The sequence below is a fragment of the Argentina anserina genome, chromosome 4 (genome assembly GCF_933775445.1).
Source record: "Argentina anserina chromosome 4, drPotAnse1.1, whole genome shotgun sequence".
Taxonomy (NCBI): Eukaryota; Viridiplantae; Streptophyta; class Magnoliopsida; order Rosales; family Rosaceae; genus Argentina; species Argentina anserina.
In genome coordinates, this window is record NC_065875.1 from 7,818,171 (window position 1) to 7,830,961 (window position 12,791).

Below are 12,791 nucleotides of genomic sequence, written 5' to 3' on the forward strand. Positions count from 1 at the left end.
TTACTAGATTGGTGATATTATGAACACCAAAAACAAAAAACATAAACAGAATCACAAAACTATAATCAAGAATGCAGAATATAAATAAACTAAACATTGGTCTAGTGCTCATAAGTAGTCCTCCAAATCAATGTCTTCTGGTATATCATAACCATAAACCATGGAGTAATCATCCAACTCATTGGAGGAAAACTTTGGAATCGAGGTCCTAGCAATCTCAGACTTATGGCCATCGTTAAGAAGCTCTAGCACCTACGATAAAAAACAAAAACAAAAAACGACTAATTATAGAATTTGTGTTGTGTGCTTGGTTAATATAGTAGAGTCAATACATATGCATTGATGTACCTCACTCATTGATGGACGCCATACCGACGTTTGTCTCACACAGTAAGACGCAGCGAGGACTACTCTATGCAGTTGTTCTGCATCATAATTTGCTTCCAGTTTTGGATCAGCTAGTTTGGTTATGTCCTCTGATTCCATGTGTGGCATTGACTGTAATGGAAGGGTTAAAGGAAGAGATTTCATTTACTAAATAAAGTATTTTATGTACTAATATTATTTTAGATAATTTTTCAAGTTGAATTTCAATTTACTTGGCTGCTGGCGAAATCTGTTTCTTGCAGGTTATCAACAATTAGAACAGGATTTAAGGATTTATTAATACGCTTATATGTGTGAAATATAAGATATATAATTAGAATTTCCTTACCCAAAGTAAAAGGTTTTTCTTAGATGAATCCACAGGCTTTCGGCCAGTCACTATCTCCAAAAGAAGAACCCCAAATGCAAAAACATCTGTTTTTTCATCTACAATTCCATGCATGAAATACTCTGGTGCTAAGTATCCAAATGTACCCTCTATCGGAATCACAGCATGGTGAGTCCATTTGTTAGGAAGCCACTTTGCTAGTCCAAAATCAGTAATCTACAGAGAAATGAAACCACAGCTTATTTACATAATTAATAAGAATTTCAAGCTTACACTGAAATAAATTCTGCTTCTTCACCTGTGGTTCATAATGTGGCCCAAGAAGGACATTTGAGGATTTGATGTCACGATGTATTATCCGGTGCTTACAACATTTATGCAGATAGTGCAGACCCTTGGCAACTCCAATCGCAATTTTGTATCTAACAGACCACGGAAGTGGTTCACATGATTTACCTATAGATTGTTTGACAGGGTTCCAAGCAATAAGCACAGCTATTCAAAAGGCATATTTATCTGTTTAGCATAACTTAACCAATCATGTGTTTTCCAACTGCTGAGAAACTTGGCGCATAATTAGATTTTTGTTTCAAGTACAAATTTTTCTCTTCTCAAATTTTGGTCTCAAAACTGATGTATTCATAATGCTGCAGTAAATGTTTCCTACCATGCAATGCAGAGTCCAAAGTTCCATTTTCAGTGAAGTTGAAAATGAGGTAAAGTCCATTTTCAATGCAGCAACCTACTAATTTAGCTGTATTGGGATGGCTGACATGTAAGATTACTCCCAGTTCCATTAGGAACTCTTTTTCTTTGTTAGCATTGTTGTTGTCTTTGGCCAACATTTTGACAGCAATGGTTCTCCCATCAGAAAGGTTACCCCTATATACTTCTGAATACCCACCTCGACCTACCAGATTATCTGAAACACGATGGCAGAAGAACTTTATTAAGATACATATTCAATTTCCAATGGGAAACATGTACAATGGCTCAATAATTTGTCCAATAATTTTACCTGGGTGGAAGCCATTTGTAGAATTCATTATCTCCTTGTAGCTGAAGCATTTCAGTGAAGGTAAATGCTTCTCGCTGTTGGATAGACTGTCATTTATTTTTCTGAATGGTGTACCAAAGAAAGAACAGATGAATTTGCATGGTGACAATCCTTGCTTCTTTGTATTGGTTAGGCTCATGAACTTGGGAGCCAGAGAGGGGGACTCTGTGATACCTGACTCCCCATAGCTACTAGTATCATCAGTGCTCTGAGATTCCACTTCAAATTCATCTAAAACAGCTCTTGGTGAAGTGATTTGTTTCTTCTGTTCTTTGACACCTAGATTTTCAGAAGGGGATGTAGTTCTGCCTCTCTGAATATTATTTTTACTCCACCTTGAATTTGATTGATGGCTTTCAGCTATCAGGTTATGGACAAGTTAGACTACATTACAGGAAAGAACTTGTACGGTCTAAGAAGCATTCGAAAGAAGCTACCTTTCAAGTCTGCAGAATGTGAATCTGACTTTTGTTGAGGCTTGGTAGATTTTCCCAATAAAAACAATGTGCAACCAGGCGGGGCATGTTTTAAGCAGTATCTTGTGATAGATGGAGCTCTAGTTTAATGAGGAACAATATGTCAATCACGAGCGATCAGAATTTAAAAAAAAAACTGAAAATTATAGGAACAAGCCTTCTGGTTTCTACCTATTTGATTGGTTTCTTGAGCTACAAAGAAGAAGATAGTCCGCAAATACAAATTTTGCTTCCTCAATTAGACCTTTTTCAATACTAGAGCAGAAAGCTACTTTAGCCTCCAGATTAACCTGAAAATCAATACCAAGTATATATTAGCTGGGAAGGTAGTCATACTGAACATCTACAGTTCCAAAAGGATTAGACTCCTTATACTAAGTTGACCTCACCTGCTTTGACTGGCAAGTCCTGGCAAATTCTCCGAGCACAGATATAACATAGGCCTTTGCTCGACGAAGTTGGCATTGAGACTTTGATACTGATTTTTGTTTCTTCCTCTCCTCGCCAACTGGAAAAATACAAACCATGCATTCTATTTCAAATGTTATCACCCTAAAAATATGAAATTGACATTGCAATTTGATACAAATTATAGTTTTTCATTTTTCAGTATAATGCAACTAAATGCTATACATGCAAAGATGTACTTGTAAACTCAAAACCAACTGACCGAGAACATGAATGGCAACTATGTTGTCATTCGGTTGAGCCAGAACACTAATTGCTCGTGACAGCAACTGTTTGCTTTCATCTGGGTCTGAAGAAATGCCTATAAGTATCTTAGCGGGGACTGAAGGCATATTTTTTTTAACCAGTTGTATGGCTGAAAATCTGTGAATGAAGTTGAGTATCAGAAGGAAATAGGGAACTTTGTGATCTTGTTATTCTTGCTGACATTAGAAATGCACAGAACTCAGTTATAAATATCTGGGGACACTGGACAGTTAGAAGAATCATGAAGTTAGTTAGAGTGAGGACAGCTTAGCTCTCATTCATCATTCTTGTTTAATAAGCATGAAAGTTCCTCTTACAATGGAAATTGGACAACTGTTTTAACTTTTTTCTCTGTTGATCTACCCACATGTACAATTAAGTGCTTATGGGTTTGGGTGCTTTGGGGTATAAGCAAAGTTGGTGGGCACGTATTTGATTTGTCTTGCTTTGTAAGCCAAAGAATAGAGACTAGCTTGTCCGAAGTAGCAAAAAATGTAAAGTGCTTACCTTGTTCAGTTTGGTAGGAGGGGCTTAGCCTCATATATGCCCACTTAAAAAGAGAGCTCCTCATCATTTTATCATGAGTGAAACGTTGAGAGGACACTACAGTTTCTTACTTCTTCCTCTGAATAATATTAAGAGAGCTAGCTAGACACACAGAGACAAGATATTAGTGTTGTACAAGTTTGGAAGCTCAAATTAGAAGTCATGTGCTATGCCAAAATTAGCAGAGATTGCAATTGCACTTAGAGTATTGAGGCATCTTCATCATCAAAGCTGTCGAGAGAGTGGAGCAAATGAAAAATACATTAATGCATCAGTATTTTAACTGCTCTCTACTTCTGATTGCCGGATGCAAGAAAATTCAAGCATATATTTGACGAAATGGGTTAACTCAAGTGGTAAGAGTACCATTACATATGAAGTATAGATTATTAAAAAAAATACCATTACTCTAGCATTGAGTCACAATAAGGGTTAGGTAAAAAACTCTTTGAATCTCTTAAAAAATATAAAATAGAAATAAATTTTTTTTTTAAAGTAAGTGAGGGTGAATGAAAATGTGTGTACCTTATTACAAATTTTCACCAGTAATGCTAACACAACTAGTGATTTTGTCAGGACTCTGTATTCGTACTTTCTGATATGTACCATTGAGCCATGATATGACATTGTAGAGATAGATCAAAATTTCATTGATATTGTAACCGATCGGTGGATTAAAGGAATCTAATCGAAGAAGAAATTGAGAAGGGTAATTTCCAATATGTTCTTATATGAGGATCATTACGCACATGTATCAGTTTATAGATATGCATGTAACAAAGAGGATTAAAAGATTTATAAAGTTGAACTTTGTCACACATATGGGAAGAGGATCAGACTCTGATCATCTTACACTTAGAAGCAATCACAAATCCTTGTACTCTTCTATATCAAGTCGTCAAGAGTCCTAGCCCATAGAGACTAGTGCTCAAGGAGGAAAAATATCACCAGAAAATAAAAATCAAGAATTACAATCCATAATAGCATCTTCATTCTTTACACTTTGTCATGTTCATGGAAAAACTGAAAAGCATTTGTCACGCCTTCCGGAACCGGCCATACTCCGGCCTTGTCGTGGAAAATGATTGCTCGCTAATACATATCAACAAATCAATTATGAAAGGCCAGTAGCTATATATATTTCAGTTTTGCAGCTCCAATTCTACGTACTGGTCAAGTATTATTCCACGCCCAAAACCCAACTTTAGAGGATCAAATATCTCTCTCCTATAGGTCGGTGTAACCAAAATGCATACATGGCTAGCTATATATAAAACGATCGACGGAGTATTATACTCTCTTCCTCACACATACTGCTTGGTCATTCTCCTATCTCCATGGATATTCTGATAAGGATCCTTCATTTTCTGGACCTCAATAGCACTAAAAACACCATACCCACCATTACTCTCATCAGCACCCACTTCGTCATCATCATCATCGGTAGCTTGGTCAAGTGCAACCAGCTCATCCTTATACCTAATACTCTCAATTCTCATTGGTGTCATCTTGGCCTTATTAGCCTCATACCCTTTCAAAAGATCAACCACTTGCATCATATTAGGTCTTTTCTCAGGCTCACTTTTCACACACATAGCAGCAATGTTGATTGCTTGCTTCAACTGAGCCTCATCGAAGTTCCCTCTGAGCTTAGGATCAGCAAGTTCTTTCCACTTTCCTTTTGTTATCAGCGGCTCAGCCCATTCAGTTATCGTTCTCTTAATTCCGCCGGGGAGCTTCTCAATAGGCTTTCTTCCGGTTACAAGCTCTAGGAGAAGAATTCCAAAGCTGTAAACATCACACCCTTCGGAGACCTTCCCCCACATGGCGTACTCCGGCGCTAGGTAGCCCAATGTGCCCTTCACACGCGTCGTCATGTGACTTACGCCTTCTGGGATTAGCTTGGCGAACCCGAAATCTGCAACCAGAGGTTCGAAGTCGGAATCCAAGAGCACATTGCTTGCCTTTATGTCTCTGTGAATGATATGTGGTGTTACCTCATGGTGCAAGTACCTAATTAGAAAAAACCATAGTATATGAGAGCTTTTATTGTCATAGTATCTGAAAGCTAACAAAAGAAAACAACAATATACCTCAGTATTGCCTTAGAGATCGACAATAAGCAAAGGTTGCCAGCTTCAGTAATATATCTTTTTTTCACTATACATGCATTCTTTAAAACTATACTTTTTTCTGCTCGTGTACTTGAGTCATCAATTTAATTACTAGTCTTTAGGAATTTTTGGTGAATAAGCAACCTTATTGTGCTATGCACAAGTTGATCGATTTATCAAATATAGAAGAGCATACGTATCAAAAAATATAAAGAAGAGCATTGACTTGACCTACTCTTTGAAACGTAAATAAAGTAATGTGACCCAGTGACCGGTGATTAATTGATCGTTCGTAATATAATTATAATTGTTCGATATAAATGCATGTGCGTGGTTCAAAGTACGTAAAGCTAAATAATTGTGTAATGAACACATTAATCGATCATTACATCATCGACTAATCCGTATGTTCTAAGAAATTAACAAATCTGTAGAGTTTGATATGCTTACAGGAGGCCTTCTGCTGAGCCAATAGCGATTTTGATTCTTCTTTTCCAGTCTAGATGAACTTCATTCGCAAATTGGCCATGCAAATGAGAAAGTAAGCTGAGATTTGGCATGTAATCATAGACGATAAGGCGTTGATCAGCCCCAGCATAATAGCCCCTAAGACCCAATAAGTTTTTGTGCCGAACCCTCCCAAGAACTTCCACTTCAACTGCAAATTCCATTTCAGCTTTTGAATTCATTGCTTTCAACTTCTTCACAGCAATCTGAATATGAGCACATAAAACTTTATATTCCAAAATATAAATAAAAAGGTAACAATTAAGAGAAAAAAAAAAAGAAGGAAGTAAATGGCGAAGGTTATTGAAGAAAAATGAGTTGTGTGATATGTACGTACCTGCAGACCATCACTGGTTTTTCCCCAAAACACGCTTCCAAATCCTCCCTCTCCAAGCAGATTATCATCGCTAAATCCATTTGTAGCTGTATGCAACTCCTTGTACGAAAATATTCTCCATGTTGTATGACCTCCACCACTTTCAATAACCCTAACATTTCCGAAGCAAGCATAGTGTTAGTCTTTTAGATATCTGTTGAATATTAAAAGCTTAAGCTATCAAGTTAAATGCTAATAATATATATCCGGATAAAACAGTTAATTCCTCCAGATTACCAGAGCTTTCATAGCATATTAGAAAACAGGAATATCCAACCAAGAAAATCATGATTATACAAAACTTCTTTTAGTTTGAACTTGCAATTTAGGCACCTAATAAGAGACTAATTAAGGATTAATCGATCAATCAGATCGAAGAACTAAGGAGTAAAACAAATGAATTTTTTTACGTACCCTCCTTCATCAACCTTCTCTGAACCACAACAACTCAAGGAGGATCCCATGGTGAGGAAACTGGGATCAGTTCAGAAATTTCAGTTGAGAGCTTCTCCAATGGTAATATCAATCTGAAACTAGATTAGTCGTGTTCTGGTCATATTTATTGTAAATCTAATGATGCTGGCCGACCTTGGCCGGCATGTATTGAATAGGGTCGATGTTGCTTGAACGGCTGTGAAGTAATGACGAAATCTATATATAAATATAGGTAACTGGAAGTTAATTAGTATATTGCATAATTAAGTACTCCAGAGGAATATCTCATAGAGCAATGGAATATTGTACGTTATTAACAAATTGATTTGTGGGAAGGTCCGTCGTTAGCGAATCATTAGATTTGCAAACTGGCTACAAGAGTAGCTTTGAAATCAACTCTTCTTCACCATTCTATCTGATTATTAACTGACCTAGTTACTGATGTGCGTATTTGCACGCAGGTCACATGTAATAACCCTAATTTTTAAACAACATTTGAGTGGATTTGAATTCTATAAAATTGTGAAATTTAAATTAGAATGGAGGTGATTGGTTACGACATTATGAAACGAGTAACGGATACGTTATCGGAACGTTTAATTCGAAAAACGTTACGTTTCCGCAACGTATATATCGACTTTTATTCCGTCACTCGGTTGCAAAAACCTTCTTCACGAAAGTTGTAGAGCTCGTCGATACGAGTTCGAGAGTATGTGACACGTTCGATTCGGACGACGTATGTAAACGTTATGAACGTTTGAAGTTAGTTTCCGATTTGGAAAAGGGTATAAAAGGAACATTTATCAGCTAGGGTTCCCATAATTGGAAACCCTTATTTTTCCTCTTCCTCCCCGCCTCCCTTCTTCTCTCTCTCTCCCACCCGACCTTCTCTTCCCTCTCGGCCTGCCGAATCGTCTCCCTCCCCCACCTCCGTCCTCAGCCCTTCGTGGCTAGCACCGCCGATCTCTACAGCCTCGCGAGATCCCCAGCAAGCAGCCCCGATCATCACGCAGCGCCCCACCCTCTCTTCCTCTTCCTGAGCTCTCTCCCTCACCCTCTCGGTTCACCACCGATCTCCCTTCACAGGGAGACGTGGTCCTCACCGCCGGCCTAGGAGGTGTCGCAGCACCCCTCACAAGAGACCCCGAAGTCGACTCGCCCTCTCGCGCCACGCCGGAGCTCCACCAACGTTTGCGTGTTCTGCTCCGTCGTACCGAGCCTACTCCGGTGGTTTTCAAGCCGACTGAGGTGAGGGTTAGTTTAATTCGGTAGTGTTGATGCTTAGATGTGTTTTGTGTGGTTGTTGGATTCGTATTTGAGGAGATCGGAGGAGGAGAGCTTGAGAGGGGGATGCCGCCGCCTTAGGCGGCGCGTGTGGGCATGTAGAGAGGGGCTAGGCGCGGCGTGAGGCCGTGGGGAAGGAGAGGGAAGGAAGAGGGTGGTTTTGGAGGCGGCGGTGGCGTGATACGCGCCGTGGTTAGCCTCGGCGCGTGGGCCCCACGCGCGGCCCGCCGGAGGTGGCGCGTGTGCCACACGCGCCGCCACGTGCGGCGGTGGGAATAGTTTTGACAGAAGGGTATTTTGGTAATTTACTGTGTACGGTAAATGTAAATGTAATTTTTATTTACTACGGTAAATGTAATTAAATTTTACCTTCGGTAAATGTAATTATAAATTACTTTCGGTAAATGTAAAAAGTAATTTTGTAAAAGGGTAATTTAGTAAATTTTATTTACTGAATTTGTATTTACATTTAAATCGTACATATACGTACAGAAATACGTATTAATATTTATACGTACAGATATACGTATTAAATATTTATACGTACAGAAATACGTATTAATATTTATACATACAGAAATACGTATTAATATTTATACGTACAGAATTACGTATTATTATTTATACGTACAGAAATACGTATTTAATATTTATACGTACAGAAATACGTACATAATAATTATACGTACAGAAATACGTATATATTATTTATACGTACAGAAATACGTATATAGTACTTATACGTACAGAAATACGTATATAGTACTTATACGTACAGAAATACGTATTAATTGAGTATTGTACAGTAACCGTGAATAGTGAATAGTGAACAGTAACTTCGTAAAACCGAAAATTGCTGAACAGTAATCGATTATTACTGTTTCGGCATTTAAAGGTTTACGAAACGATTCTAAATTCTTTTCTTATCTTTTCAAGGTGATCGTTAAATCAAGGAAAGGAATTATCATCGGGAATTGTGGAATTACGCTCGAGTCTATAAGGTGAGTAAAATCTCACTGAATTACGAATCTACCCTCGTGGTGATTCAACATTTTTGCAAGTGTGTTTATTTAATGAATTATAACATGTATATAACTTAGTGGACTACGTATATACAGTATAATGGTAATAAATACATATATATATATAGTTCATTAAATTACATACTGTTATTAATTCATTAAAAATAGTCATTTCGGTGACAGAAAAATTGTGCATGTGTGATTTTAATGGTATGATGTGATGTGAGATTATTGTACGTAATTTTTCAGGTGTTTATGAAATATGACATGTATAGGATATAGTGGACTATGTATATATTGTATAAATGGTAAATAAATACGAATATATATAGTTTGCTATATAATATACTGTTATGATTTTTATTGTGGATATATCGTGAAAGTTTTAAAACGTACAATATGAGGTGTGATTATTGTACGTGATTTTTATCACGGAAAATGTGAAATATTGTGATTTGTCTTCGGACGTGATGTGTGGTACAATATGATGTGAGATTATTGTACATGTGAGGCAAGTCGGAACCTAGCCTTTGGCCGGGCGAAAGTTACGATACAGTTAGAGCTCTAGTCTGTCTGCCATAGTACTGCATGGAGGTAACGGGTGGTTATCTGCTCATGGGTACTCAGCTTGTTTTGGATGTTGGGTGGCGGGTGGTTACCCAACATCAGCGGTATACTAAGTGAGGGGTAACGGATGTGTACCAGCGCTCATTAGTTACCATTTTGTGAAAGTATTAGAGTAACCAGATGGGTTGCTCGTTTTCTCATGATTTTCATTATACTGTGTTGATGTGGAGTTGTGTCTTTTATGAGACGAGAGTTATTTTAATATTTTACTCATACGAGCTGTAAAGCTTACCGGGTTTGTGTTGCAATCCCGGTGCACCAATTTCAATGGTGTAGGGGATACTTCCGCAGGTGCTGAGTAGTGGTGATTGAGTGACGACTCCGAAGACTCGAAGTCGATCGTATCCAGTCGTGGTGAGGTTCCAGCGTGGATTGTGTGTGAGATTTGGTATGATTTTATTTGTGAGGTTGTTGTGAGGATTATACAATTCCATTTGTTATATGTTGAATTATCATTTGGGTTTGTAATAATCGGCTTGACTGAGTTATATTTTAAACTCAGATGTGATCCGCTGCGACATTAAAATGATTTCGATTTCTTTGAGATTGTTTTTGGTGTTCTAACGACTTTGAAATTTTAAGTTTTTAGGCTCGAAATTTTGGGGTCCTTACAGTTGGTATCAGAGCCTAAGTGCGTATTTGGCGATTATCTATACCATCCGGGAGCGATGATCCGACTGCAGGCGGGCTCCCATCACATGCTCCCCGGTATTGATATGTCGTCGGGTACGCGAGAGTGTTAGGAGCCATACCTCACGGTTTGGTCCTCTAGGGAGTATTGTGATGATACTTCGATGACTCATCTGATTTTGGAATGTCATGTAAATATCTTTGGATCTGTTTTGGTTGAGTTCGAGATTTCTTGAGTATTGACTAAGTATATTGTTTTGAAGGTGATGAACGGTGACAAGGGCCGAGGACAGGGCCGAGGACGGGCGAGAGGCCGAGGTCGAGGTAGGACCACAGGCCGAGTCCGCAACGTGGAGAACCTTTATGAGGAGGCTGCTCCACAGGTAGAGCAGGTAGGCCGAGGTCGAGGTAGGGCCACAGGTCGAGTCCGCAACGTGGAGAACCTCTATGAGGAGGCTGCTCCGCAGGAGGAGCAGGATGAGCCAGCTCCTGCGGTTAGAGATGACGGTCGAGTGTTGAAGCTGATCAAGGATATTAGTGCACTGTCAGCTCCGACCTTTCATGGGGGACTAGATCATATGGTAGCTGACCATTGGATCGAGGGTATGGAGACATATTTTGAGATGATAGAGTGCACAGAGATTGAGAAGAGAAAGATAGCTACATTCTTTCTCAAGGGTGATGCTCTAGATTGGTGGAAGAGCATGAGACAGACTGTGGATGTGTCTACATTCACGTGGGGAGGTTTCACCACCATATTCCGAGAGAAGTATTTTCCAGCCTCAGTACAGGAGGACTTAGAGTTGGAGTTCCTGGCATTGGTACAGGGAGACATGACCATTAGAGAGTATGATGCACGATTCTCGCAGCTGTATCGGTATGTCAGGCCTATGGGTACGACTGTTTTAGCTCAGAAGTATCTACGTGGGCTGAAACAAGAGTACAAGACCATGATATCAGTCCTTTGCCTGACTTCACGGGAGCAGATATTTGAGAGTGCTATGAGTTTGGAGCAAGCAGAGAAGACTCAAGCAGGTGATGTGGGGAACAGAGATGCAAAGGGGAAAGGCAAGGCAATCTATACAGGCAGGGAACACTCAGTGCCGAAGGATAGGTCATGGAAGAGGCCAAGACCCCACTATCAGGCCCCGATAAGGGCACCACCCCTAGCTATCAGGGCAGCACCAGTCAGACCATTAGCAGCAGTGAGGTGTTATGGCTGCAATGAGATGGGACATTACGCCTCAGCATGTCTGAAACCGAAGAGAGGAGGGTGCCACAGGTGCGGGCAGGTGGGGCACATAGCTCGAGATTGTACCCGACCACTTCCGGGTAGACAGGAACGGCCGCAGAGACAGCTACCAGCAGGCCAAGCTAGAGTGTTCGCAGTGGGTCAGCGAGACACAGGAGTGGAAGGTACATTATCACTCTTTGACTACCTTGCTAGAGTACTGTTCGATACGGGAGCATCGCATTCATTTATTGCTAGTTCGGTAGTGGAGATGCTAGGATTGATTCCGACACCTCTTGGGAATGCCTTGTGTGTCACTTCGCCCCTCGGAGTGTCGCTTGAGTTAGAGACAATCTGCAAAGCTTGTCCGATCTTGATTGGAAGTAGAGAGTTCTCTGCTTCGTTGATTGTGATTCCGGATCACACTTATGATGTGATCTTGGGTATTGATTGGTTGAGACCACAGCATGCTGTGATTGATTGTTTTGACATGGTGGTGTCATTTCATAGACCTGGGGAGCCAGTGTTTCGTTATCGTTGCCTCAGGTCAGATAACGCCATGAGATCAGGAGTTTTAGCACACGTGGAGTCGGTGGATCGGAAAGTGACTATCGCAGACATTGTGGTGGTATCTGAGTTCGGTGAAGTGTTCCAAGAGATACCGGGACTACCTCCTCGAAGAGTGGTAGATTTCTGCATTGATGTAGTACCTGGTACGACACCTGTGTCAAAGGCGCCCTATAGAATGGGACAGAATGAACTTAAGGAGCTGAAGGTACAGATCGATGAGCTATTAGACCAAGGGTTCATTAGACCTAGTGTTTCACCTTGGGGAGCACCAGTGTTATTCGTGAAGAAGAAAGATGGTTCACTACGGTTGTGTGTGGACTACAGAGAGTTGAACAAGGTGACCATCAAGAATAGGTATCCCTTACCTAGGATTGATGACTTGTTCGATCAGCTCAAAGGTGCTACGGTGTTCTCTAAGATTGATTTGAGATCCGGTTATCATCAACTCAGAGTGAAGGAAGAAGATATATCGAAGACAGCCTTCAGG

At 39.9% G+C, this 12,791-nt stretch overlaps 2 protein-coding genes across 2 annotated transcripts; both read right to left on the minus strand.

Moving 5' to 3' along the window:
* Positions 1-108: 108 nt before the first annotated feature.
* LOC126789809 (probable receptor-like serine/threonine-protein kinase At5g57670) lies at positions 109-3,048 on the minus strand. The gene is made up of 10 exons (XM_050515866.1): positions 2,919-3,048; positions 2,638-2,756; positions 2,420-2,538; positions 2,210-2,328; positions 1,734-2,132; positions 1,383-1,637; positions 1,014-1,171; positions 716-931; positions 349-498; positions 109-252 (listed from the first exon to the last, which is right to left on the minus strand). The coding sequence occupies exons 1-10, from the start codon at positions 3,046-3,048 to the stop codon at positions 109-111; spliced, it is 1,809 nt and encodes a 602-aa protein (XP_050371823.1).
* A 1,477-nt stretch (positions 3,049-4,525) lies between these two features.
* LOC126789799 (PTI1-like tyrosine-protein kinase At3g15890) lies at positions 4,526-7,032 on the minus strand. Its single transcript, XM_050515852.1, has 4 exons — positions 6,920-7,032; positions 6,467-6,617; positions 6,073-6,335; positions 4,526-5,521 (listed from the first exon to the last, which is right to left on the minus strand). Exons 1-4 carry the CDS (start codon positions 6,967-6,969, stop codon positions 4,813-4,815), a joined length of 1,173 nt encoding a protein of 390 aa, XP_050371809.1. The 5' UTR covers positions 6,970-7,032; the 3' UTR covers positions 4,526-4,812.
* Between the last annotated feature and the right edge of the window lie 5,759 nt (positions 7,033-12,791).